The 26558-nt window shown below is 42.1% G+C and overlaps 1 protein-coding gene across 1 annotated transcript in view; it reads left to right on the forward strand.

Annotated features, from left to right (window-relative positions):
- The window catches only part of TMED10 (transmembrane p24 trafficking protein 10), a 45542-nt gene that overhangs the window by 11788 nt on the left and 7196 nt on the right, over positions 1 to 26558 (forward strand). Inside the window, exons 2-3 of the mRNA XM_033187390.1 lie at positions 12646 to 12757; positions 16842 to 16915. Coding sequence (XP_033043281.1) covers positions 12646 to 12757; positions 16842 to 16915 — 186 coding nt within the window. The remainder of the gene's footprint in view (positions 1 to 12645; positions 12758 to 16841; positions 16916 to 26558) is intronic.

Raw genomic sequence — 26558 nt, forward strand, 5'->3', positions numbered from 1 at the left:
TCTTAGGGGAAGAGACCCTTTGGCTCACTATTCACTTGTGAATTTTTATGAAGTGAAGAGTAGAGATAATTATATATGCAGCCTCAATCCTCTTTTTCCCCCATATCTAATGTTGGATTCTTCATGTAGTTTATTCCTTATTAAGTTAAAAACCACATACAGGAAAAGCTGGCATCATCTTGGATTCCTTACTGTCTCTTTTTATCAGCTAAAAGGATCAAACATCTGTTTTGTTAGGCATTTTGTATCCTTTCATTTTCTAAATCTTGCTGCTGCTTCCTTGAGAGTGTACCTGACTACCCCTTTCTCTCTGTTTCCATGCAATAGCCATTTGGGCCCGAATCATCCCTGGATTTAGTGAACATAGCATAATTTATCTAGTTTGCCATCCATTAGTACTGTTAGGTTAGAAAATATGGTTAATGGGCCGGGCACGGTGGCTCATGCCTGTAATCCCAGCACTTTGGGAGGCTGAGGCAGGCAGATCACGAGGTCAGGAGATGGAGACCATCCTGGCTAACAATGTGAAACCCCGTCTCTACTAAAAATACAAAAAATTAGCCGGGTGTGATGACGGGTGCCTGTAGTCCAGCTACTCGGGAGGCTGAGGCAGGAGAATGGTGTGAACCCAGGAGGCAGAGCTTGCAGTGAGCCAAGATCGTCCAGTTCACTCCAGCCTGGGCGACAGAGCGAGACTCCATCTCAGAAAAAAAACAAAAAACAAAAACAAAAAATATGGTTAATGGGCCAGACGTGGTGGCTTACGTCTGTAATCCTAGCACTTTGGGAGTCCGAGACAGGCGGATCACAAGGTCAGGAGTTCAAGACCAGCCTGGCCAACATGGTGAAACCCTGTCTCTACTAAAAAATAAAAATAAAAAATTAGCCAGGCCTGGTGGCGTGCACCTGTAGTCCCAGCTACTCGGGGAGGCTGAGGCAGGAGAATCGCTTGAACCCAAGAGACGGAGGTTGCAGTGAGCTGAGATCGTGCCACTGCACTCCAGCCTGAGCAACAGTGCAAGTCTCTGTCTAAAAAAAAAAAAAAAAAAATTGCCTGGGCATGGTGGCACACATCTGTAGTCCCAGCTACTCTGGAGGCTGAGGCACAAGAATTGCTTGAACCCAGGAGGCAGAGGTTGCAGGGAGCCGAGATAGTGCCACTTCACTCCAGTCTTTACGACAGAGCGAAACTGTCTCAAAAGAAAAAGGGAAGAAAATATGGTTAGTGACCTAAATATTTATGGAGTTCTGAGTTATCACCAACAAACAGTTATAACAATAATGTAACACCTATTTAATGCCTGCTATGTGACAAACACTGTTCCAGGCAATTTACCTGTATAACATTTAATCCTCACAGTAGCTGGGTGTGGTGGTATGTCCTTGTAATCCCAGCTACTCAGGAGGCTGACACCAGAGGGTCTCTTAAGCCCAGGAGTGCATGACCAGCCTGGGCAACACAGTGAGACCTTACTAAAAAAAAAACCCTCACAATAACCTTGTGATGTATGTACAACTGTTGTCCTTATTTTACAAATGAGGTAGAGGAGTTAAGGAACATGCCCAAGTGTTTACAGCTGGTAAACGGCACGCCTGTGATTTGAGCATAGACCAGAAAGTCTGACTCTAGAACCTTCCATCTTAAAAGTACTATGTTGTACGGTCTCTGAGAGAGAGAAAAGGCTAGATATTCTGTTTCCGTTCTTTTTTTTTTTTTTTTTGAGACGGATTCTCACTCTGTCGCCCAGGCTAGAGTGCAGTGGCGCGATCTCGGCTCACTGCAACCTCTGCCTCCTGGGTTCAAGTGATTCTGCTGCCCTAGCTGCCTGAGTAGCTGGGACTACAGGCGCATGCCACCATGCTTGGCTAGTTTTTGTATATTTAGTAGAGACGGGGTTTCACTGTGTTAGCTATGGTCTCGAACTCCTGACCTCAAGTGAGCTGCCCACCTCAGCCTCCCAAAGTACTGGGATTACAGGCGTGAACCACTGTGCCTTGCCTGTGAGTTTTTTGTTTGTGTGTTTGTTTTGAGACTGGGTCTTGCTCTGTCACCCAGGCTGAAGTGCAATGACATGATCACAACTCACTGCAGCCTTGACCTCCTGGGATCAGGCAGTCCTCCTGCCTCAGCCTTCTGATTAGCTGGGACCACAGGTATGCGCCACCACACCCAACGAATTTTTTTTTTTTTAATTATTTGTAGAGGCAGGGTCTTCCTGTGTTGCCCAGGCTGGTCTCAAATTCCTGGACTCAAGTGATCCTCTCCCTTTGGCCTCCTAAAGTGCTGGGATTACAAGGTGTGAGCCAGTGGGCCTGGCAGACCTTGTGAGTTTTGAGGACCCTGGCCAAGTATTTTGTAGGATGCCCTCTATTGGGCATTTGTCAGATGTTTTTCTCACGATAAGCTGAGGTTATGGGTTTTGGGGAGGAAGACCATAGAGATAAAGTGTCATTTTTTTTTTCTTGTCAAAACCATGATTCACTTGTAAAGTGTCATTTTCATCACATGGTATCAACATGATTTGTCACTGTTGATACTGCCGTTGATCATTTGGATGAATTAGTGTTTGTCAGGTTTCTTCACTATACAATTATTCTTTTCTTTCCTTTTTTCCCCCTTAATGATGTTTTGGTCAGTCCACTACAGAGTTACCCTTTTTTCCATCTTTCTATACTGTATTCTTTAGAAGGAAGTCACTTTATGTAGCCTACACTTAAGGAGTGCGGAGTTATGCTTCAGACTCCTTACGGGTGCCTACATAAATTATTTGAGAATCTTCATGGAAGATTTGTCTCTCTTCCTTATTTATTTATTTAATCAATCATTTATATGTAAGTGTGGATTCATGGATGTTTACTGTGTACTTTGGATTATAAATCAGTACTATATTTTGTTGCCCTAATTGTTTCAGCTTTAGCTATTGGGAGCTCTTTAGGCTCCTGTTTCCCTTTGACATACCCTCATTCTTGTATTTTTTGGATTTTGATTTTTGTTTGTTTGTTTTGAGACGGGGACTTACTCTGTCACCCAGGCTGGAGTGCAGTGGCACAATCTCCTCCCACTGCAACCTCTGCCTTCCGGGTTCAAGTGATTCTCATGCCTCAGCCTCCCAAGTAGCTGCAATTACAGGTGCGTGCCACCATACCTGGCTAATTTTTGTATTTTTAATAGAGATGGGGTACCTCCATGTTGGCCAGGCTGGTCTTGAACTCCTGACCTTAAATGTTTTGCCCCCGTCGACCTCTGGTTTTTGTTTTTGAGCACTTTCTTACTTTCTGGCACTATAAGATGCTCCAGGCTCATTTTGTACATTTTCTTCCTCAGTCTTAGGATCATTTATCCAAGGAGCCCTGGTTGCTTTTATTGGAGAAGGGAATTAAGTCTGGGTGGATAGTGTTATTTTTAAGACATCTTTTTCTGGTACTTTTTTTTTTTTTTTAGACGCAGTCGTGCTAGCAAGTGGCCAAAAGTAGTCCCATCCTTCCTGCAACTCTGTAGTAAGGCTGGAATTCTGTGAGCAGCCAGAGTGGGCTAGGATGGGGGAGAGAAATGTAGTGCTTAGGGGCAGGGCAGAGAACCAGGTCTCACTTCTGCATTAGATCAGGTCATTCATTGTTAGGGAGGTTCACTAAAAGAACTCATTTGAACTGTGCTTGTATCTTTAGCAAGATCGTGGTTGAAAATGAATAGTCTGTTAGTTACAGTCCTTCTACAAGGACCTTCCTGATAAATGGTTGTTCGTGGTTACTTCCAGGAAAATTGTCCCTGAGATAAATCTGTGAGCTTTCATCAGAAAACAAATGATGTCTCTTTAGTCTTTTAATTTTGGCTTCCAGAAAGCTTAGAACCAAATTTATTATACAGTTATCATTTGCTCAATTCAGGTTCTTGATAAGACTTATTTCTTCCCTCAGGTGAACTCTATTTCATTTTATTCCTAATTGCCTTATTGACCTAAGCTATTTATAGATCCTTTTAAAGTTTTATTTTGAATGTTTGGTAAAGGAATGAGAGCAATTTCAGTAGCAGGACCTGCTCAAAAATCTGTTTCCAGCCACTGCCTAGCATGGTCCAAGAAAATCCAATTTTAAATGAGTTTATCTTCCCAGTTACCTGTTTTCTCACTTCTCACAGGCTCAGTGTGAGTATTCACATATTCTTGACTTCACCTACTCTGCATGTAAAATTAACACTTTTTTTTCCTTTTTTTTTTTTTTTTTTTGAGATGGAGTCTAGCTTTGTCACCCAGGCTGGAGTGCAGTGGCACAATCTCCTCCCACTGCAACCTCTGCCTTCCGGGTTCAAGTGATTCTCATGCCTCAGCCTCCCAAGTAGCTGCAATTACAGGTGCGTGCCACCATACCTGGCTAATTTTTGTATTTTTAATAGAGATGGGGTACCTCCATGTTGGCCAGGCTGGTCTTGAACTCCTGACCTTAAATGTTTTGCCCCCGTCGACCTCTGGTTTTTGTTTTTGAGCACTTTCTTACTTTCTGGCACTATAAGATGCTCCAGGCTCATTTTGTACATTTTCTTCCTCAGTCTTAGGATCATTTATCCAAGGAGCCCTGGTTGCTTTTATTGGAGAAGGGAATTAAGTCTGGGTGGATAGTGTTATTTTTAAGACATCTTTTTCTGGTACTTTTTTTTTTTTTTTTAGACGCAGTCGTGCTAGCAAGTGGCCAAAAGTAGTCCCATCCTTCCTGCAACTCTGTAGTAAGGCTGGAATTCTGTGAGCAGCCAGAGTGGGCTAGGATGGGGGAGAGAAATGTAGTGCTTAGGGGCAGGGCAGAGAACCAGGTCTCACTTCTGCATTAGATCAGGTCATTCATTGTTAGGGAGGTTCACTAAAAGAACTCATTTGAACTGTGCTTGTATCTTTAGCAAGATCGTGGTTGAAAATGAATAGTCTGTTAGTTACAGTCCTTCTACAAGGACCTTCCTGATAAATGGTTGTTCGTGGTTACTTCCAGGAAAATTGTCCCTGAGATAAATCTGTGAGCTTTCATCAGAAAACAAATGATGTCTCTTTAGTCTTTTAATTTTGGCTTCCAGAAAGCTTAGAACCAAATTTATTATACAGTTATCATTTGCTCAATTCAGGTTCTTGATAAGACTTATTTCTTCCCTCAGGTGAACTCTATTTCATTTTATTCCTAATTGCCTTATTGACCTAAGCTATTTATAGATCCTTTTAAAGTTTTATTTTGAATGTTTGGTAAAGGAATGAGAGCAATTTCAGTAGCAGGACCTGCTCAAAAATCTGTTTCCAGCCACTGCCTAGCATGGTCCAAGAAAATCCAATTTTAAATGAGTTTATCTTCCCAGTTACCTGTTTTCTCACTTCTCACAGGCTCAGTGTGAGTATTCACATATTCTTGACTTCACCTACTCTGCATGTAAAATTAACACTTTTTTTTCCTTTTTTTTTTTTTTTTTTTTTTTTGAGATGGAGTCTAGCTTTGTCACCCAGGCTGGAGTGCAGTGGCACGATCTTGGCTCACTGCAACCTCCACCTCCCAGGTTCAAGCGATTCTCCTGCCTCAGCCTTCTGAGCAGCTGGGATTACACACACCTGCCACCATGCCTGGCTAATTTTTTATTTTTAGCAGAGACGGGGTTTCGCCATGTTGGTCAAGCTGGTCTCAAACTCCTGACCTCAAATGACCCGCCTGCCTTGGCCTCTCGAAGTGCTGGGATTACAGGTGTGAGCCACCATGCCCATCCCCCCTACTTTTTAAGTTGTGAACTTTGGTTTACTTTTCTTCAGAAGGTGACATCTAGAAACATCTTTATTACTTCCCATTCCTTGATGTCATATGGGCAAATTTTATAGCTTGGTATTACCTTTGTTTAATTAAAGAACTTTATGATTATTATTATAAGTATTTATTGTTAAAAGGGAAGAAAATAATCCTTTTAAGGTCTTGCTGTTACAGTAGGTAAAAGTAGCAGTTATTGATTCACCAAGGTGGTTCTCTAGGACAATTTACGAAGAAAAAAAACCTCTCAATTCTTGAGAAACCAGATGACCTTTTAAGGTGATTTATAATTAGAACATTTTAATTAAAGGAAATTAAGCTATCATTTTAGCCTATTAGACTTTGCTGGCTCTGGTTAGTCATTGAGCTTGGCCCAGTTTCCTATTCCCTAATTTTAGCTACCTGGTTTATGTAATGATGTTGGGGTTGGGAGATATGATTTTTGTTTTGTTTTGTTTTTCTTTAAGACTAATGTCTTGGCTCCTAAATAACTACAAAGTTATATGAACTAGATAAGAAACCTACTGATTTTCAGAAAAATCCTGAGATGTTTTATAATGCCCAAACAGTCCCTATGAGTGAGCCCCACCTGAAAGTTCAGCTGTCAGGTTGCCTGCCTGGATTTCCAAATATCCAGATAAATTCCCTCATGTAGTTGTGTCATCTGAAGGTTATAGGGAGTGTAGACATGTGGAGGCCCTGGGGGAACTTCCAGCATCATCACACACTATTTCTGGGAGGTAAATTTCATGGGGTTTTTTTTGTTTTTTTTTTTTTTTTTGAGACGGAGTCTCCCTCTGGAGTGCAGTGGCCGGAATCTCAGCTCACTGTAAGCTCCGTCTCCCAGGTTTACGCCATTCTCCTGCCTCAGCCTCCCGAGTAGCTGGGACCACAGGCGCCCGCCACCTTGCCCGGCTAGTTTTTATTTTGGTATTTTTTAGTAGAGACTTTTTTTAGTAGAGACGGGGTTTCACCGTGTTAGCCAGGATGGTCTCGATCTCCTGATCTTGTGATCCGCCCATCTCGGCCTCCCAAAGTGCTGGGATTACAGGCTTGAGCCACCGCGCCCGGCCAATTTCATGTTGATGAAAGGTGCAGGCTGCAGTGGTTGGTGGGCCCTTTGCCTTCAGCCTCTTGAAATGAATTTCAGTTTTTGCTTCAAAATGAGTCTTTAATATTCTTCGGATGTCATGGAAGAGACGATGCAAATAGTTCTTCTGTGATTGCAGTTCCTTAGTACAGTGTGGTAGAGGACAATTTAAATAGTATTTACCCCTTTGGAGTACCAGTTGAAGATGTGATTTTCCTGGAGTCTTTCAGAAAAACATAGCAGATTTCTTAATTCATTTTATAAGATACTTTTAGCAATGCCTTAAGAGTTTTATGACCTGCATTTAAGCTCCTTTATGATGTAAAGAGACTCCTCTCCTTAAATTAAAGGAAAAAAAGTTTTTGAAGGACACTGTTCATATCTTGGAGGAACCAATCTATTCTTCCAGGAAATAAGGTGGTTGGGCAAATGTGTGCCAAATCCTGCATTTGTCCTAGGCCAATGACTTAGTCTCTTTCCTTGCCTTAGCATGGAGATGATGAAATCTGTGATGACTCTTTTCAGTGCTTTCACCTTGATGCTTATTCCAGGCTGTCCTCTACCAGTTTCACTTACATTTTCAGCAACCTGTAATTCTTAACTAACTTCTTCCTTCAGAATTAAGCCAATGCAATGAGCAAATCTGGAAAGTCATGTTACCCAAGTTCTATTTGTCTGCAACTTTATTCATAGGAAAAAAGTCCAAATCCAAATTAGGGTTTCTAGATTGGCTTGGAATGTGAAAAATCTGTTATTCCTGCTGTCTACCTTTTTGAACTTCTTCTTTGCTCTTAAATTTTGTCTTTATGCTTTATGAAGTGAGAATCTTGGGGAAGTGAGTATCTCTGTGGGTCAACTGATTCTGAAGAAAGGAAGAGAGGCATCATACTGATGACTACACATTACTTTGTGATGGTTAGTTCTCAGACCTTTTTGACTTATATGTGTGTATCCAAGGTTCTAAAGTTCTTTCCTTCCTTCCTCCTTCCTTCCTTCCCCCCTCCCTCCTCCCTCCCTCTCTCCCTCCCTCCCTCCCTCCCTCCTTCCTTCCTTCCTTCCTTGTCTTGAGATGAAATTTCACTCTTGTTGCCCAGGCTGGAGTGCAATGGCACGATCGCGGCTCACCACAACCTCCGTCTCCTGGGTTCAAGCGATTCTCCTGCCTCAGCCTCCCAAGTAGCTGGGACTACAGGCGTGCACCACCACGCCCAGCTAATTTTTGTATTTTTAGTAGAGGCAGGGTAGGATGGTCTCGATCTCTTGACCTCATGATCCACCCGCCTTGGCCTCCCAAAGTGCTGGAATTACAGGTGTGAGCCACTGTGCCTGGCCTGAGGTAGTTTTTCAAATGTTGGGATTGGTTGTAAATGTTTAAAAATTAGGAGATTTCAAATAAAAGTTAAAATATCTACCTTCTCTTGAAAAACTGGATGATCTGAAAACCTGGAGTGCCATGGCAGTCACTGGCTTTTCCTATGACACAGGCCATCTTTTCTAGTTTGCTATGTATGGCTTGTGCTGGTCCAGTATCAGTGTGTTTCTCACTTGATCTCTGTGGGCATTTACTTTTTGGTTTTGTCCTGTTAGACTCTACCTCCTTAAAATCCCTCAAACTCTTCAGTTCATGGGTTACTAAAATTTTTTTAATTAAATAAAATTGTTTAATTAAATACAATTTAATAAACTTTAAAAAATTAAATAAAATTTAAAATTATTTTAATTAAATAAAATCTGTCCCCTCTCTATACTGAAGGCCCTTCTCCTTTCTTAGCTGGAGTACTGGAATAGTGTCCCAGCCCACCTTCTTATCTCTAGGGTTGTCTCTCTCTAGTCTATCTCCATAGTACTGGTACCTTCACCTTTCTGAACTGTACATTGACTCACATCATTCTGTTTCAAATTCCTTACTGCCTTTCCACTTTGTACTAAATGAAGCTTAAACTCCTTAGCATGCTATTCTAGTTCTACATGATCGGGCCAGTACCTCTCCAGGCACTTAACCTCTCCGGGCCTCAGTTTCCTCCCATGAAACACGGGGGCAATAATTCTTGCCAGTAGGGTTATAGTGAGGATTAAATTTAAAATGCTTATAAAGCAGCAACACAGTATTTGACACTTAGTAAGTGTTCAGTAAATACTAGCTATTAGTAATATGATGATACCATATTTTTGTTTGTTTTTCTGAACCCAGGCCTTCATATTTGCTGTCTCTTCTACCCTGAATGTCTTTACCCCTCTTTCCCTTGATTGAAATTCATCCTTTAGGACTCAGCTCATGTGTTACCCACTCCTAGATACACTCCCTGACCCTCCATAATCCCATGGCACTTGCGCATACCTCTGGTAGTATGCCTTGCACATTGCAGTGAAATGCTCTCTCTCTCTCTCTCAGCTTTATTGAGGTATAATTGACAAATAAAAATTGTTTATATTCAAGATATATAATGTGATGTTTTGGTGTTACATATACATTGTGAAGTGAATGCCACAATCAAGCTAATTAACATATTTTATCACCCCATACAAATGTCTAACAAATACATTAAAAGTTCCCCAGTATCGCTAACCATCAGGCAAGTGCAAATCGAAACCACTATGAAGGCATCTCATTTCTTATCACCCTCCTCTCCTCATTTAGATTCATAAGCCCTTTGAAGACAGGAACTATCTTACTCATACTTGTATCCCAGTGACCAGCACAGGTCTAGGTATCTTAAATGTTTGACAAATTAGGCCAGGCGTGGTGGCTCCCACCTGTAATCCCAGCAGTTTGGGAGGCCAAGGCAGGTGGATCACTTGAGGTCAGGAGTTCGAGACCAGCCTGGCCAATATGGTGAAACCCCATCCCTACTGAAAACATAAAAATTAGCCAGGCGTGGGGACATATGCCTATGGTCCCAGCAACTTGGGAGGCTGAGGTAGGAGAATCACTTGACTCTGGAAGACAGAGGTTGCAGTGAGGGGAGATTGCGCCACTGCACTCTAGCCTGAGTGACACAGCAAGACTGTCTCAAAAAAAAAAAAAGGCCAGGTGCGGTGGCTTATGCCTGTAATCCCAGCACTTTTGGAGGCCAAAGCGGGTGGATCACAAGGTCAGGAGATGAGGACCATCCTGGCTAACACAGTGAAACCACGTCTCTACTAAAAATACAAAACATTAGCCGGGCCTGGTGGCATGGGCCTGTAATCTGAGGCAGGAGAATCGCTTGAACCCAGGAAGCAGAGGTTGCAGTGAGCCGAGATCACACCACTGTACTCCAGCCTGGGTAACAGAGCAAGACTGTCTCAAAAATAAATAAATAATAACAATAAATTTAAAAGTTTGCCAAATTAGTAAATGGTGCTAGATGGCAGAAGACAGTTGACTAATACTAACTACTGTTTATTAGGGAATTTAGATGTGCCATAAAACTTTTTTTAGTTGATCTATCATTTCAAATTTATCTAGTAGTGATAACTTTTCTTTATTATCAATTTTTTCCAAAATAAAATAGCTTTATTATTATTATTGAACATAAGTGATCCAGTGATACATGCCTTTTTTTTTTTTGAGACAGAGTCTCACTGTGTTGCCCAGGCTGAAGTGCAGTGGCACGGTCTCGGCTCACCACAACTTCCACCTCCCGGGTTCAAGTGATTCTCCTGCCTCAGCCTCCCGAGTAGCTGGGATTACAGGCGCCCAATACCACGCCTGGCTAATTTTTTTTTTGTATTTTAGTAGAGACAGGGTTTCACCACGTTAACCAGGCTGGTCTCAAACTCCTGACCTCAGGTGATCCGCCTGCCTCAGCCTCCCAAAGTGCTGGGATTACAGGCGTAAGCCACTGCACCTGGCTGAGCCACCATGCCCGGCTACATGTCTTTTTAAAAAATGGAAAAAAAGGCCAGGCACAGTGGCTCACGCCTGTAACCCCAGCACTTTGGGAGGCTGAGGTGGTTGGATCATGAGATCAGGAGATCAAGACCATCCTGGCCAACATGGGGAAACCCTGTCTCTACTAAAAATACAAAAAAATTAGCTGGGCCTGGTGGTGGGTGCCTGTAGTCCCAGCTACTCAGGAGGCTGAGGCAGGAGAATTACTTGAACCCGGGAGGCAGAGGTTGCGGTGAGCCAAGATCACGCCACTGTACTACACAGCCTGGGGACACAGTAAGACTCCATTTCAAAAAAAGGAAAAAAAGTAAAAATATAAAGAGAAAGTCTCAACCGTCAGAAATAACTACTATTATAAAGTACTTTTAAATATATAAGCTTAAATGTGTGCTACTTAATTTTCCTGCTTAAAATTTCCCCTTAAAAGAATAGCATTAGAACATCCAGTTTAATGTGATGAAGCCACTACTTTTGTGTTCCACGTTGCAAAGTAGCTTCCAGTCTTAAGTGATGAAATATGCTTTCTACCAAGACAGCCGCTTGCTCTAGAAATGAAGGCTGAGATCCAGGCTGTTAAATTACCGTGGAATTCCCTTGCTTTGTATGTGGCTGTTTACTTCCCAGTATATGCCCTTTCTTCTGTACTGATAGGCTGTTCTTTGGTAATAGAGCAGTTTAAGTCTGAAGAACTAAAGCTAAGGAATAATCATTTATGGAAGCCAAGGATATCTTTTTTTTTTTTTAGGATAAATTTCTCTCCTTTTTTTTGTTTTGTTTTTGTTTTTTTGAGACAGGGTCTTGCTCTGTCACCCAGGCTGCAGTGACAGAGCAAGCCTCCCAGTAGCTGGGACTATAGGTGCACACCACCATGTCTGGCTAATTTTTGTAGAGATGGGGTTTCGCCGTGTTGCCCAGGTTGGTCTTGAACTCTTTTTTTTTGAGACGGAATCTCACTCTGTCATCTGGGTTGGAGTGCAGTGGCACAATCTTGGCCCACTGCAACCTCTGCCTCCCAGATTCAAGTGATTCTCCTGCCTCAGCCTCCCGAGTAGCTGGTACTATAGGCATGTACCAGCCACTGTGCCCAGCTGCTTTTTGTATTTCTAGTAGAGATGAGGTTTCTCCATGTTGGTTAGCCAGAATGGTCTCGATCCCTTGAACTCGTGCCTCGGCCTCCCAAAGTACTGGGATTACAGGTGTGAGCCACCGCGCCCAGCCAGGTCTTAAACTCTTGAGCTCAAGTGATTCTCCTGCCTTGGTGTTCCAAAGTTTGGGATTACAGGCGTGAGCCACCAGAAATTTCTTGTTTGTTTCCTGTGTTTTGTTCCCACTCTACGTAGCTGATGACATAATTAACATGAAATTTGCAGGAATAGATCTCCTGGATTATCTTCTCTATGCATGCTTTTTTTTCCTACTGCCCTTGTATTGTGTGTCCTAATTTTATTCTCCACCCACACCCCTTCCCTATCAAATTTATTTTATAGAATAAATGTGTTTTTATATATCTTTGTCCCTCTTGTATAAGCTTTTGATAATTGTCTACTTTCATTTTTGTGACATGTTCCTCTATGCAGAATGATACTAGTCTGCATCTATAAAGTGAGTTTTTGCCAATAAGTCCAGTGTATGTAACTTGGAGCATTAGCTAGATTAACTTTTTGGTATGGTAAGACATCCTATAGCAGCAACAGATTTTAGCCTGCAATGTAATTAGACTACTTGAATGAATGAAATTTACTGTATTTGGATTTAATCTTCTAATCCAGTTTTTGTCTTTGGGGATGGTTGGAAGATAGTCATCATAATGAGAACTATAAATTGTCTTTCATAGATAGTGTCTCTGTCTCCCCAGTTTCTGTAAGTTCTCTTCCTGAGTGTTATCTGCTGCCTATTCTTACTACATTTCTTATTTTAGATCACAGATTCTGCTGGCCATATTCTCTACTCCAAAGAGGATGCAACCAAGGGGAAATTTGCCTTTACCACTGAAGATTATGACATGTTTGAAGTGTGTTTTGAGAGCAAAGGTGAGTAATCAGAGCGTTTCTCTGGATTAAGAATCTTCTCCAACTCTAGTGCACTAGTGCTCCTTACTACTGCAGTCAGCACTTAATATCCAGTTTCATTTGTATTCTTTGTCCTGATTTGGAGACCTGTTACCTTGTAGTCTTTGGAGCACCTTTTAAAAGGTCAACTAAGTGGAATGAAAGATTGAATAGGTGGAACAGAGGGAACTTTTAGGGCAGTGAAAATATTCTGTATGATACTGTAATAGTGGATACATGTCATTATATGGTTGTCGGAACATTACATTTGGAATGTACACCAAGAGTGAATCCTAATGCAAATTATGGACTTTGGTTGATAGTGATGTGTCCATGTAGGTTCATCATTTCTAACAAATGTACCACTCTGGTGGGAGATAGTGATAATGGGGGAGGCTATGCATATGTAAGGGGAAGGGGAATATGGGAAATCTTTGTGCCTTCCTCTCAGTTTTGTTGTGAACCGAAAACTGCTCTAACAAAATGAAGTCTTAAAAAAAAGGCTGGGCATGGTGGCTCATACCTGCAATCCCACCACTTTGGGAGGCCAAGGCGGGCAGATCACTGAAGGTTAGGAGTTTGAGACCAGCCTGGCCAACATGGAGAAACCCTGTCTCTACTAAAAATACAAAATTAGCTGGGGAGGCTGAGGCAGGAGAATCACTTAAACCCAGGAGGTGGAGGTTGCAGTGAGCAAGATTGGGTCACTGCACTCCAGCCTGAGTGACAGAATGAGAGTCCGTCTCAAAAAAATAAACAATGACAACAACAACAACAAAACTGGCCAGGCATGGTGACTCACTCCTGTAATCCCAGCACTTGGGAGGCTGAGGCGGGTGGATCACCTGAGGCCAGGAGTTTGAGACCAGCCTGGCCAACATGGCGAAACCCGTCTCTACTAAAAATACAAAAATTAGCCAGATGTGGTGGTGGCACATGCCTGTAATCCCAGCTGCTTGGGAGGCTGAGGCAGGAGAATTGCTTGGACCATTCTGAGAAATGGTCTTTAGGCGATTTTGTTGTGCAAATATCAAGTGTACTTCAAATATCAAGTGTACTTACACAAATCTAGATGGTATAGCCTACTACCCACCTCAGCTATATGGTGTAGCCTATTATTGCTCCTCGGCTACAAACCTGTAAAACATGTGACTGTACTGAATACTGTAGGCAGTTGGAACACAATGCTATTTGTGTATCTAAACATAGAAGAGATATAGTAAAAGACAGTATTATAATAATCTTATGGGACCACCTTCATATATGCAGTCCGCCCTCTACTGAACTGTCTTCATGCAGTGCGTGACTGTACTGTGCTGTGACTATCAGGGAGGTAGTTGGAAGACTGTACGTAAGAAGATAGCCTGATCATTTGGACCAGGTGGGGCTATGAACTGCTTAAGTTTCACAACTTTTTCAATGAGGAAAGAAAATCAGAAATTTGCATTACATCTTCCATGGACAATGGCATAATCAGGATTACACACTGGATTTGGGAGAACAGAACACTCTGGGTGCGACATTTTGTTTTGCTTTGAAGACTTGTTGTTTTCATGCTCAGAAGACACCTGTGGCTTGTCTTACTTTGTTCTCAGTCTTACCCTCGGCAGTCTTATTTATATTTCTTTGCTTTCAAATTAATCTTTCCAATCTATCCAAAAGAACTTTTTTTTTTTTTTTTTTGAGACAGAGTCTTGCTCTGTCACCCAGGTTGGAGTGCAGTGGCGCGATCTTGGCTCACTGCAACCTCTGTCTGCCGGGTTCAAGCGATTCTCATGCCTCAGCCTCCGGAGTAGCTGCAACTATAGGCACGCATCACCATGCCTGGCTAGTTTGTGTATTTTTAGTAGAGATGGGTTTCACCATGTTGGCCAGGCTGGTCTCAAACTCGAACCTCAAGTGATCCACCTGCCTCGGCCTCCCACAGTGCTGGGATTACAGGCATGAGCCACTGCACCCATCCCAAAAGAAGTTCTTTACTGTCTTTCAAACATGCCATACTCCGATTTTAATATCTGAGCCTTTGCTCATGCTTTGCCATCTGCCTAGAGTACTTTGCCTAAGTCCTGCCTTTAGGTGTTCCCTCTTCAGTAAAGTCTGTCCACAACTACTGTCTTCCCTCCTCTTCCCTTTGCTCCATATTGGGATTGTCTGAACCAGTTCCTTTGGCTTAAAATTTTACAGTGCTTTGCATTTTCACCGTAGTCGTTTTGTGTATATGTCTTAGATCCCAATTGAATTATTTGAAGGCAGGGATTGTATCCTGGCTTAGTCCATTTTGTGCTGCTATAACAGAACATCACAGACTGGGTAATTTATAAACAGTAGAAATTTATTTGGTTCATGGTTCTGGAGTCTGGAAAGTCCAACATCAAGGGGCCACATCTGGTGATGAGGGCCTTTTTGCTGTGTCACGAACATGGCAGAAGGTATCACATGGCAAGAGAATGCACAGGAGGGCAAGAAGGGGCTGAACTCATTTTTATAACAAACCTGCTTCTATGATAATGACATTAATCTGTTGATAAGGGCAGAGCCCCATGACCTAATCAATTCTTAAAGGTCCTGCTTCTCGGCCAGGCACAGTGGCTCATGGCTATAATCCCAGCACTTGGAGAGGCTGAGGCAGGAGGATCGCTGGAGCCCAGGAGTTCCAGATCACCCTGGACAGTATAGTGAGACCCTGTCTCTACAAAAAATACAAAAATTACCTGGGTGCAGTGGCTCACACCTATAGTCCAGCTACTTGAGAGGCTGAAGTGGGAGGATTGCTTGAGCCTAGGAGTTCAAGGCTACAGTGAGCCATGATGGTGCGTGCCACTGCACTCCAGCTTGGAAGACAGAGTAACAACCTATCTCAAAAAATTTTTTTAATTAAATAAATAAATAAAATTAAAGGTTCTACCTCTCAACACTCTTGCATTGGGGATTAAGTTTCCAACACATGAACTTTGAGAGGGGCACATTTAAGCCGTAGCATGTCCCTTTAAAATCTCCAGCACAGTTCTAGTACTTAGTGAGTTCTCAATGAGTAGTTATTGAATTGACTTCAGTTCATTTCAGAAAACTTACAGTGTCTCTCAGGCATCAGAGGGTACAGTACCATTCAGTGTGGCTTATGGTCTCAGGAACCCCAGTGCTTCAGTGGTACTGTGTATCCCAGAACTTCTGATTTCATGCAGGCAGTTGTAAATTTTATAACTAGGTGAATTCCAGGGGATTGGGGCTGAACAGTTTTCTGGGGCTCTTTGGGTCTTTTCCTTTCTCCTACTTGATGATTTAAGATTAGGATGCCTCTTTGATCCAGCGGAATCAGATTGACTCTTCTAACATGAACTCTGTTATAAGAAGCATCCCTGAGATTTGAACTCTTACTGTAAAGTTGTTTTTTGTTTTTTTTTTTCTTGAGCTGTTGTAACTCCTTTAAGGGCTTAGTGGGAATAGCTCTGTAACATTGTACTCCTACTGAAATAGGCCATACATTGATCAAAATGTTTGAATTAAAGTGGATTATTAGATAAAACGTATGTTCTTTTCAGTACTCAGATTTATATTAAGTAAATCCAAGCTTAGCACATACCCAATAATCCTAATTCATCATGGCCTTCCCTCAAAATTTGACAGGGCAACCTTTTCAGATGTGGAAATACGCATTTTCAGCCGAAGTCGTTGCCCACTATCTCTTGGTTTATATGCCACTCAATTTCACACTGTTTTGATTTTTGAGTTTTATTTCCCAATTCAATAAGCCTGTGTGTTTTCCCTTCTGTTCTGTTCCTCTGTAGTACCAGTTGCAGTATCTTGTGTCCTTGCCTGCTCAGAGATGTTTGCCAGCAGCATGTTCTTGTTGCTTTCCGGCACCCCACACAGATAGAGGCTTTGTCTGGAATGTTTGTGATTTTAGCCAGAGCCAGGAATTTTCTGCAACTGAGCAGGGGGAGGAGTTGTGGCTGTTTCCCTCTATTGAGAGGGTAGGGGTTCTGGAGAGGGAAGGCGGGTGGGTGGGTGGGTAATTTCCCGGAATTTTAAGTATTCCACACAATGAATCCTTTGATTTCTTTCTCAGGAACAGGGCGGATACCTGACCAACTCGTGATCCTAGACATGAAGCATGGAGTGGAGGCGAAAAATTACGAAGAGGTATGTCCTGCTGTAACAGCCAGAGGAGGCAGCAGTGTGCTATGCTGTGAGGTTTCTGTGACCTCGGCAGGCCAACAGGCTGTGCTTTGCCCAAAAGGCTGTGGTTTCTTAGCAGTCTTGTGACAGCCAGCCATGAACAAAAAGTTGTTATTAACAGCCTTGGCTGGGCGTGGTGGCTCACTCCTGTAATCCCAGCACTTTGGGAGGCCGAGGCTGGTGGATCACCTGAGGTCAGGAGTTCGAGACCAGCCTGGTCAACATGTTGGAGCCCCGTCTCTACTAAAAATAAAAAATAGCCAGGCGTGGTGGCGTGCGCCTGTAATCCCAGCTAGTCTACTCAGGAGGCTGAGGCAGGAGAATTGCTGGAACCCGGGAGGCAGAAGCTGCAGTGAGTCGAGATCGCGCCACTGCACTCCAGCCTAGGCAACAGGGCAAGGCTCCGTCTCAAAAAAAAAAAAAAAAAAGAAAAAAAAAGCCTTGAAGAATAATTCTGGCTGTGCTGTCAGCCAAAGGACTGAACTAACTGTCCCACAGAAATGTGGGTTTGATAAAACACTGAAGCATATGGCATTAGTTCTCTTGAGGCAGAAACCAAGTGTGTGTGTGTGTGTGTGTGTGTGTGTGTGTGTGTGTGTGTGTGGAGAGACAGATATTTTACATTTTTAAAGCTGGAATTCAGTTATTTGTAAATGCCCAAGGTTAAGAAAAGTGATTTCTTTTTAATTCCTAAGACTTTTTCCCCAAGACCAACAGTTGTATATATCTATATATATATATCTAGGGCATGGATTCAGTGCTGTTTAGTCTTGAACAACTGTTTTGTCTTTGGGAAATAACAATAGTCAAAGATAGTTTTGAGTTAAAATAATTTCAGACTTTTAAGGAAGAGGGCAGGATGGAGGAAGAAGCTGCAAGAGACTAGGAATGGTGATGATAGAAATTTGATGCTGATAGGAAGCATTCATTATAGAGTAATAAAAACTGACATTTATTTGGGTGACAGGGAGATGGAGGTGTGCACAGAATGAGGAGAAGGGCAACAGCCTTTTTCATCTCTGCGAGACTTTGGGGGCAGCACAAAAGTGTTCTTCAAACGAAGGGCACCTTTGAAAAACCACAAGAACTATTTAAGACTAGATAATTGATCTTTACAGAAAGATAAGAGTATTTTTACCCAGCAAAACCGTACATAAGGGCATGAAGGAGGAGTGGGGTACAGGAAATAGAATGGGCTTTTGAAGAATGCAAACTAAGTAAATGAAGGAAAATTGGTTTAAGTGATTTGGGAAAATTGTCTAGGAATAGTGGAACAGAAGTTGCTCTCTCTTTGGACAGGACTTGGGAAGGGAAATATCCTAAAATGGAAGAAGATTGGAAATGACTGGTTAATTCTGCTACAGGAAGTAGTACAACAATTGCAGCTCTTTCTTTGTTCAAATCCTCAGTTGACTGAAACTGGGTAGTGTTATTTAGAGGTAGTAAGGAGGAGCAAGTGATACAGTTGTGAATGGGAGACAGTTTCCAGTAGAGACTTTTCAGTTGTTTGTTTCTGTTTCCAGGCTAGTTTAATTTAAATAAATAAAACAAGAAAACCTCTTTATTTGATGAATTTAAGAGTAAATTGAAAATTTTTTTTAAACCTTCATGATTCAGAAGAATCTTAATTATATGTAAATAAGATTATTTTAAAGTGCTTTTGTAAGATATAAAACACAAGGGAAGATGTCATTATTATGAGGTGGAAGAATAGGTAAAATGATTTCTAGTTTGTGGTTACTGCTTCTGTTCCTGAACTGTGGACCATTCTCAGTTGAATTTGTACTCTGTAGAATTTTACCTATTGTAATTTTTTTCTCCAACATGTTGGCTGTCATTAAGGGTATTTATTTATTTATTTATTGAGATGGAGTCTCGCTCTGTTGCCCAGGCTGGAGTGCAGTGGCGGGATCTCGGCTCACTGCAAGCTCCGCCTCCCAGGTTCACGCCATTCTGCCTCATCCTCTCAAATAGCTGGGACTACAGGTGCCCGCCACCACACCCAGCTAATTTTTTGTATTTTTAGTAGAGACAGGGTTTCACCATGTTAGCCAGGATGGTCTCGATCTCCTGACCTCATGATCCGCCTCTCGGCCTCCCAAAGTGCTGGCGGATTACAGGCATGAGCCACCCTGCCCAGCCCAAAGGTATTTATTAAATAACAACACATCAGTGCCCTATTAGACAGTAGATGTAGCTAGTTCTCCTCAAAAACAGATGACATTATTATGGGTTTAAATAAAGAATGCTTTGGACACAGCTGTCGTATAGCATTTTAGAATCCCTATACCTCCTGGAATTTCCATCAGCCTTGGACTTCATAACTATTAGGAAAGGGGCTATATCTTTCCTGACCTTTTGCTTAACCCAAGAGGGGAATCCCTAGCCCAAAGGAAACCACGGTGCTTCCTTTGCCTGCTTCCTGCTTCAGATGTCTGACATGTCCTAAGCCTTTCTTTATGCGTGTAGTTACAACACAGCTCCAAGGTTCTACTTCTTAATCAAGAAACTCCTCCCCACTACTTTAACATCTGTCCCCACTCTCTTACCTCTCACCCCGGCCCCCCAGCAGCAGACCAGATTGATGTAGAGGAGGAATGACTATGACACAGTCCAAAGACCAGCCCTTTCTTCGGTCTGCAGCAAGGCTCCCTTGAACTTTGCTTAGAAATGGCTGTTAGCTGGCAGGGTACAGTGGCTCACACCTGTAATCCCAGTACTTTGGGAGGCCAAGTTGGGTGGATCACCTGAGGTCAGGAGTTGGAGAGCAGCCTGGCCAACTTGGCGAAAACCTCATCTCTACTAAAAATACAAAAATTAGCTGGGCATGGTGGCGGCCACCTGTAGTCCCAGCTACTTGGGAGGCTGAAGCAAGAGAATCACTTGAATGATTTAATTTCAGGCCCTTGAGATAATGGAGAGGCTTCATCTCCAGAGGATTTGGAACTTTTGGCATCAGTATTAAGGTTCGGTAATGTGGCACACTTCTCTAATTTTCTTCATGTCCAACACATCTCTCCCTCATATTTGTGGACTCATAATTCTGAAATCCCACGTGGTCCTGTAAGATTGGATAGTAATTGTACCACACTACCTACCTAAATTATTATTAGTTAATCCATATGAAATTGCTATGTAACACAATACAAATGTAAGATGATATTATTTGGAAGACAGAATGTTTGTCATACTGTGAAGAAGCATTCAGTCTTGTTGTTTGAATTCTTTAATGAGAAAGAATGCCTCTGTCCTCAGAAATAAAGCACTTTTTTTTTTTTTTTGAGAGGGAGGGAGTCTTGCTCTGTCGCCCAGGCTGGAGTGCAGTGGCACCATCTCGGCTCACTGCAAGCTCCGCCTCCCAGGTTCGTGCCATTCTCCTGGCTCAGCCTCCGGAGTAGCTGGGACTACAGGCGCCCACCACCACGCCCGGCTAATTTTTTTTTTTTTTGGTATTATTTTAGTAGAGACGGGGTTTCACCGTGTTAGCCAGGATGGTCTCGATCTCCTGACCTCGTGATCCGCCCGTCTCGGCCTCCCAAAGTGCTGGGGTTACAGGCTTGAGCCACCACGCCCGGCCAATAAAGCACTTTTGATTTTGATTTCCTGTATTGTATTTTATGAACCTCTGACCACTGTCTCGCTTTTGCCCTTCAGAGGGTGTATCTTTGTAGATTCAGGATGTGAACCGAGCCACTTCTTTTTAACTTGTGATCTGTGAACTAAAGCAGTTGTTTGTAGGGACTTACTGTCTGATTGTGCAGTTGGGAGAATGCAGGCAATTACTGTCCAACAAAGAAGGAGCTATCTGACGCATCTTCTAACTCCTGGTCTATGTGTCCCATGAGTAAAACACCGTTTTGCCTAGCAGTTCTGTTTGTCTGTCGTTGGCTATCAACAGATACACCAAAAACACACCTGCTCTGGTTGGAGCAACAGCTGAAGGCTTTCCAAAAGTTCTTTTCTCTGAGTGCTCTCAGGAAGGAGGAACTCTGATTCCATGTACTAGATCCAAAATCCTTTTTTTTTTTTTTTTTTGAGACACAGTCTCACTGTATCGTCCAGGCTATAGTGCAGTGCAGTGGTGCAATCTTAGCTCACTGCAACCTCTGCCACCTGGGTTCAAACGATTTTTCTGCCTCAGCCTCCTGAGTAGCTGGGATTACAAATGTGCACCACCACACCCAGCTAATTTTTGTATTTTTAGTAGAGACAGGGTTTCACCATGTTGGCCAGGCTAGTCTCGAACTCCTGACCTCAAGTGATCCAGCCACCTTGGCCTCCCAAAGTGCTGGGATTACAGGCATGAGCCACTGTACCAGCCCAGTTATGTTTATCTTGCTTGTGTTAGAGCAGATGGTCTTCACATTTATTGCTGTGCTCCTGGAGTTGGTGGGGGCTGTGGTGGGAGGCATGGAGGCAGCAAACTACTTTGACTGAATTTGTCTTGTCACAATAAGCTTCTCTCTTGGATCTTGATGCTCCACCAAGGAAAAGAATTTAGAAATTCCCTAGAGGTTAGATTAACACCTGTTTTAAGAAGCAGTTTTTTCAGAAAGTTAATACCATTTCTTGGTACAGTTACTTATAACTCTGTAAACTCTTTAGATTCAAATCTTCATTATAATGGAAGATTTGGATATGGTTTTAGAGGAGTTTAATTTCACCAGTATTTTGGAGGTGTTAGACAGGAAAAGGCTTTGTAACTTGTAGCTTTTCCAAATAGTACCTACCATGACCAGTAAGAATGATGTTAATAGATATGGTGGTAGAGAAGGCTTTCTCCTAGGCGGCAGGCCTCATGAAAATAGATGCAGGCCAGGCGCGGTAGCTCACACCTGTAATCCCAGCACTTTGGGAGGCTGAGGCAGATGGATCACCTGAGGTCAGGATTTCAAGACCAAGCTGGCCAAGATGGTGAAACCCTGTCTCTACTAAAAATACAAAAATTATCTGGGTGTGGTGGAAGACACCTGTAATCTCAGCTACTCGGGAGGCTGAGGCAGGAGAATCGTTTGAACTTGGGAGGCGGAGGTTGCAGTGAGCCAAGGTCGTGCCACTGCACTCTAGCATGGCTGACAGCGCAAGACTCCATCTCAAAAAAAAAAAGAAAAAGAAAAAAAATAAATGCAGAGTGCTTTTAGTATACAAGAAACACTTGCTTCAGGGGACCAGCAGCACTTAGCTACTTTGAGAAAGTTGGCTTCTTTGAAGAAGGCATAGAGTGGGCAGAACAGGTCAATTACAAGTGTTTACTATGTATCAAGTCTTTAAGACTATATGAACTGTAAATCATTTTAATTTCCTTGAGTTCAGGGGCCAAACTAGTGTGAAGGGATAGGATAAAAATAAAACAATTTGTGAATATGACAATATATGATTGAGTGTTAACTGTGTGATACAGTGTTGTAGAGCTTCAGGGAAGAGAGAGCGTGGACAGGAGTGGTTGAAGGAGGCTTTCAAGGAGGCTTGAAAGATAGGTCAGATTTGGGTACAGAGAGCATAAATGCTTTTGGAAGTCAAAGATTCTGTTCTCGAATTTTACAGCAGAGTTTGGCAGTTTAAATGCTGTGATGACCCTGAGTAGGGAGTTAAGAGACCATGGTACTGTTAATTTTGGTTGGCCACCCAAAGGGCTGAGTAACTTTATGGAATCTTTAGTTTCCTCATTTGAAAAATGAGGGACTCACTGCAAAATGAAGTACCTTGAAGTTATAACATCCTTTGATTATTTAACAACTACATGCAGCTTGCCAGGGGAATGTCAGCCCCTACTGGAGAACCTGTGGTGCACATTGTCTTATAGACTTGGCAAAACATACCTCATGCTTCCAGCGATGAAGGAAAGTAGAATAGAATACCAGCCTGCCTTCATGAAACATGTATAATTTGGCATTCTTACAGATACTTTGAACAGTTCAGTCAACTGTTTACAAGAGCAGAACAACAGAAAGTGGGAATTTTGATACTGAGGATTTCTTTTTTAGCTTTTTGTACAGTGATATAAAGTCTCAGTGCTATTTATTGAATGCTTAGTCCTGAGCAAGTAAAGAGCATCTTCTTGAGAATACTTACCATGATTTGTTTTAAAATTTTACTCTGTGGCCCTGCAAAAATAATAGCAATGGGAAACCCAGGAAGTTTATTAGTCAAACTTTATTAGTCAAGCAAATAGGACAACTTATATAGATCCTTGTGGCCGAATATAGCTTGTTCATTTCACCTTTGATTCAGGAAAAACTTAGTATAGTCATCTGGTTTTCTTTATTACATTTCTGGTACTTACAGAATAAACTCACATAGACTTGGATTCTAATGCCAACTCACCAAGCTGTGATACTTTGGGCAAGTATATTTAATACCTCTGAGACTTAGTTTCCTCATCTGTAAAACTTAAGGATAAAAATATTCACCTTATAGGGTTACGAGGATTAAATGAGATTACAAAATATACCACATTGTGAGCATATATGAATGACCCTGATTCATTATTCTACCTTTTTCATCCCCTTCCCCAATTTAGTCTCAGCCTAACTTTTGAGCCTGTCATTTGCTATTATCCCCTACCCTCCCCAAGCACAAGTGTGTAGCAGTTATGTGTGTACATGCACACATACCCTACAGTCTAGTTTCTAGCACACCAGACTACTTATGTCTAGACTATTCATAGTTGCTAAACATGCCTGCACTTTACTCCCTCCATGTTTTGGTTTACAGGTTCCCCTCAGCCTTGAATGCCCTCTCAGAAGTCCTGCCCAACTTGGGAGACCCAGCTCACGCACTTGCTGTTAAGCTTCACTTTGTCCTCCCGACTAGAGCTCTGTTTTTAATGTGTATCTTTGTTATAGAAGTTACTACATAAAGCCGTATATTATAGTTATAACTTACTGTGTAAGCTGTGAAAGCTTAAGATCATAACTTACCTTGGTACCTTGCACATAATAAGAACTCAGAGCCGGGCACGGTGGCTCACGCCTGTAATCCCAGCACTTTGGGAGGCCGAGGTGAGCAGATCACGAGGTCAGGAGATCGAGACCATCCTGGCTAACACAGTGAAACCCAGTCTCTACTAAAAATACAAAAATTAGCCAGGCGTGGTGGCGGGCACCTATAGTCCCAGCTGCTCAGGAGGCTGAGGCAGGAGAATGTTGTGAACCCTGGAGGCTGAGCTTGCCGTGAGCCGAGATCGCGCCACTATACGCCAGGCTGGGGGAAAGTGCGAGACTCCGTCTAAAAAAAAAATAAGAACTCAGAAAAAATGTTAAGGCCTTAAAATGTTTAAAAAAAAAAAACAAGAAACTTTTTACATTTGTTTTAAGCTGGTAATAAAAGTGTACTGTTATATATTCTTGTAGTAAAGTTTTTTTCTTTATTATTACTACTACTTTGTAATAGAGATGGGGTCTTGCTGTGTTGCCCAGCTTGGTCTCAAGCAATCCACCTGCCTTGGCTTCCCAAAGTGTTGGTATTACTGGCATGAGACACTGCGCCCAGCCTGCAATGAAATTTTGTGGTTTTTTTTTTTTTTGTAACACTACTACTTCTTCCTTCCTTCCTTTATTTATTTATTTATTTATTTATATTTATTTATTTATTTAGAGACAGAGTCCACCCAGCCCAGGCTGGAATGCAGTGGTGTCATTTCAGCTCACTGCAACCTCTGCCTCCCAGGTTCAAAGGGTTCTTGTGCCTCAGCCTCCTGAGTAGCTGGGACTACAGGCGTGCGCCACCACACCCAACTAATTTTTGTGTTTTTAATAGAGACAGGGTTTCACCATGTTGGCCAGGCTGGTCTCAAACTCCTGGCCTCAAGTGATCCACCTGCCTCAGCCTCCCAAAGTGCTGGGATTACAGGCGTGAGCCACCACACCTGGCTAATTTTTTTCTTTTGGAAAAATAAACAGGCCAGGCGCAGTGGCTCACTCCTGTAATCCCAGCAGTTTGGGAGGCCGAAGCAGGAGGATCACAAGGTCAGGAGTTCGAGACCAGCCTGACCAACATGGTGAAACCCTGCCTCTACTAAAAATACAAAAATTAGCTGGGTGTGGTGGTGTGCGCCTGTAATCCCAGCTGCTTGGGAGGCTGAGGCAGGAGAATCTGGGTGACAGAGCAAGACTCCATCTCAAAAATAAATAAAATGAACAACAGAAATTTATTTCTCATAGTTCTGGATTCTAGGAAGTTCAAGATCATGGTACCAGTGTGGTCAGGTTCTGGTGAGGGCCCTCTTCTGAGTGCATACTGCCTTCTCACTGTGTTCTCACATGGAGGAAGGTGGAATTGCTTTCCTTAATAGCATTTAATTGTTAAGTCTGTCAGATTTTGGTGGTTTGAAAAGATTTTTGTTCTTTGACTTCCTCCAAATATTATTTTGATTTCTAGGTTTAGATTCAACATAGAAATATATCCATGATTGATGTTATTTACTATTGAGTATCCATGGTGTATTAGGTGTTTGGAATGGCAAGTTAGATTTCAGTATTGTTTTAGTCTCTTGAGATTTCTTTAAGATTTCTAGATTTTAAATTAGTATCATGAGTGAAGGTAATTATTAGGCAAAAATGGCTTTTAGGAAATGAGACCAAAATGAGACCTTCATCCCACTAATGAAGGTCTGAAAATAATTTCCTGGATGAAAGATGGGATTCAATAGAGATTGATTGATTGATTGATTGATTGATTTTGAGTCGGAGTCTCAGTTTGTCTCCCAGGATGGAGTATAGTGGCATGATCTCGGCTCATTGCAGCCTTGACCTCCCAGGCTCAAGTGATCCTCCTGCCTCAGCCTCTCAAAGTATTGGGATTACAGATGTGAGCCACCATGCTTGGCCTCAGCAGAGATTTTGTTGAGGAAATAAAATCAGCTTTGAAGATAGGAATTTGACTGTTTGGTTATGAATAGAGGTATAGAGTCTGGAGTAGCACCTGTACTAGAAAAGGGGTTGGGGATTGAATGATTAACTAAACAATGTGGAATACTAGCAGTGTGGAATGCTATGCAGCAGTTCAGAAGAATAAGGTGAATTTATAAGCACTGACATTTTTGGAAAGATCTTATTAAATGGAAAAAAGCTGTAGAACAATATGTGTAGTATGATGCCATTTATAAATATATTTTAAGTTATATTTTTGTGTACATTTACATATAAAAGCATAGTGTCTCAGAAGAAAAGGTGTGGAAAGATAATACATCAAGTTTATAAGCATCGTTACCTCTGGAAAGCAATGTGGGAATTGAGGAACCATGAAGGTAGACTTTTGGTTGATATTCTCTTTGCTTCTGGATAGTTTAAATTTGTAGCAGAAGGCTATATTTATGTGTTGGTTGTACAACTAAAAAATAAATTTTATTACTGTAAAGGGATTGAGAACAGCTTATGGGGGGCTGTAATCTACAAAAGCCATCTTCAGTACTAGGTTTAATTCCATCATTGTTTTTTGGGTTTTAGGTCTCTGGACTATTGTCCTTTAACCAAAAAAAAAAAAAAAAAAAAAAGCAGGGGCTGGGGGATTCAATAGGCTTTAAAGTAATTTTTTTTTTTAATATCATTTTCAGCTGGCAGAGGCACAGCCGTAGTTTCACTTCCAGTTTCTTTTGCAAGTTTCTATT

This window comes from Trachypithecus francoisi, unplaced genomic scaffold, assembly GCF_009764315.1.
Source record: "Trachypithecus francoisi isolate TF-2019V2 unplaced genomic scaffold, Tfra_2.0 Lachesis_group3, whole genome shotgun sequence".
Taxonomy (NCBI): domain Eukaryota; kingdom Metazoa; phylum Chordata; class Mammalia; order Primates; family Cercopithecidae; genus Trachypithecus; species Trachypithecus francoisi.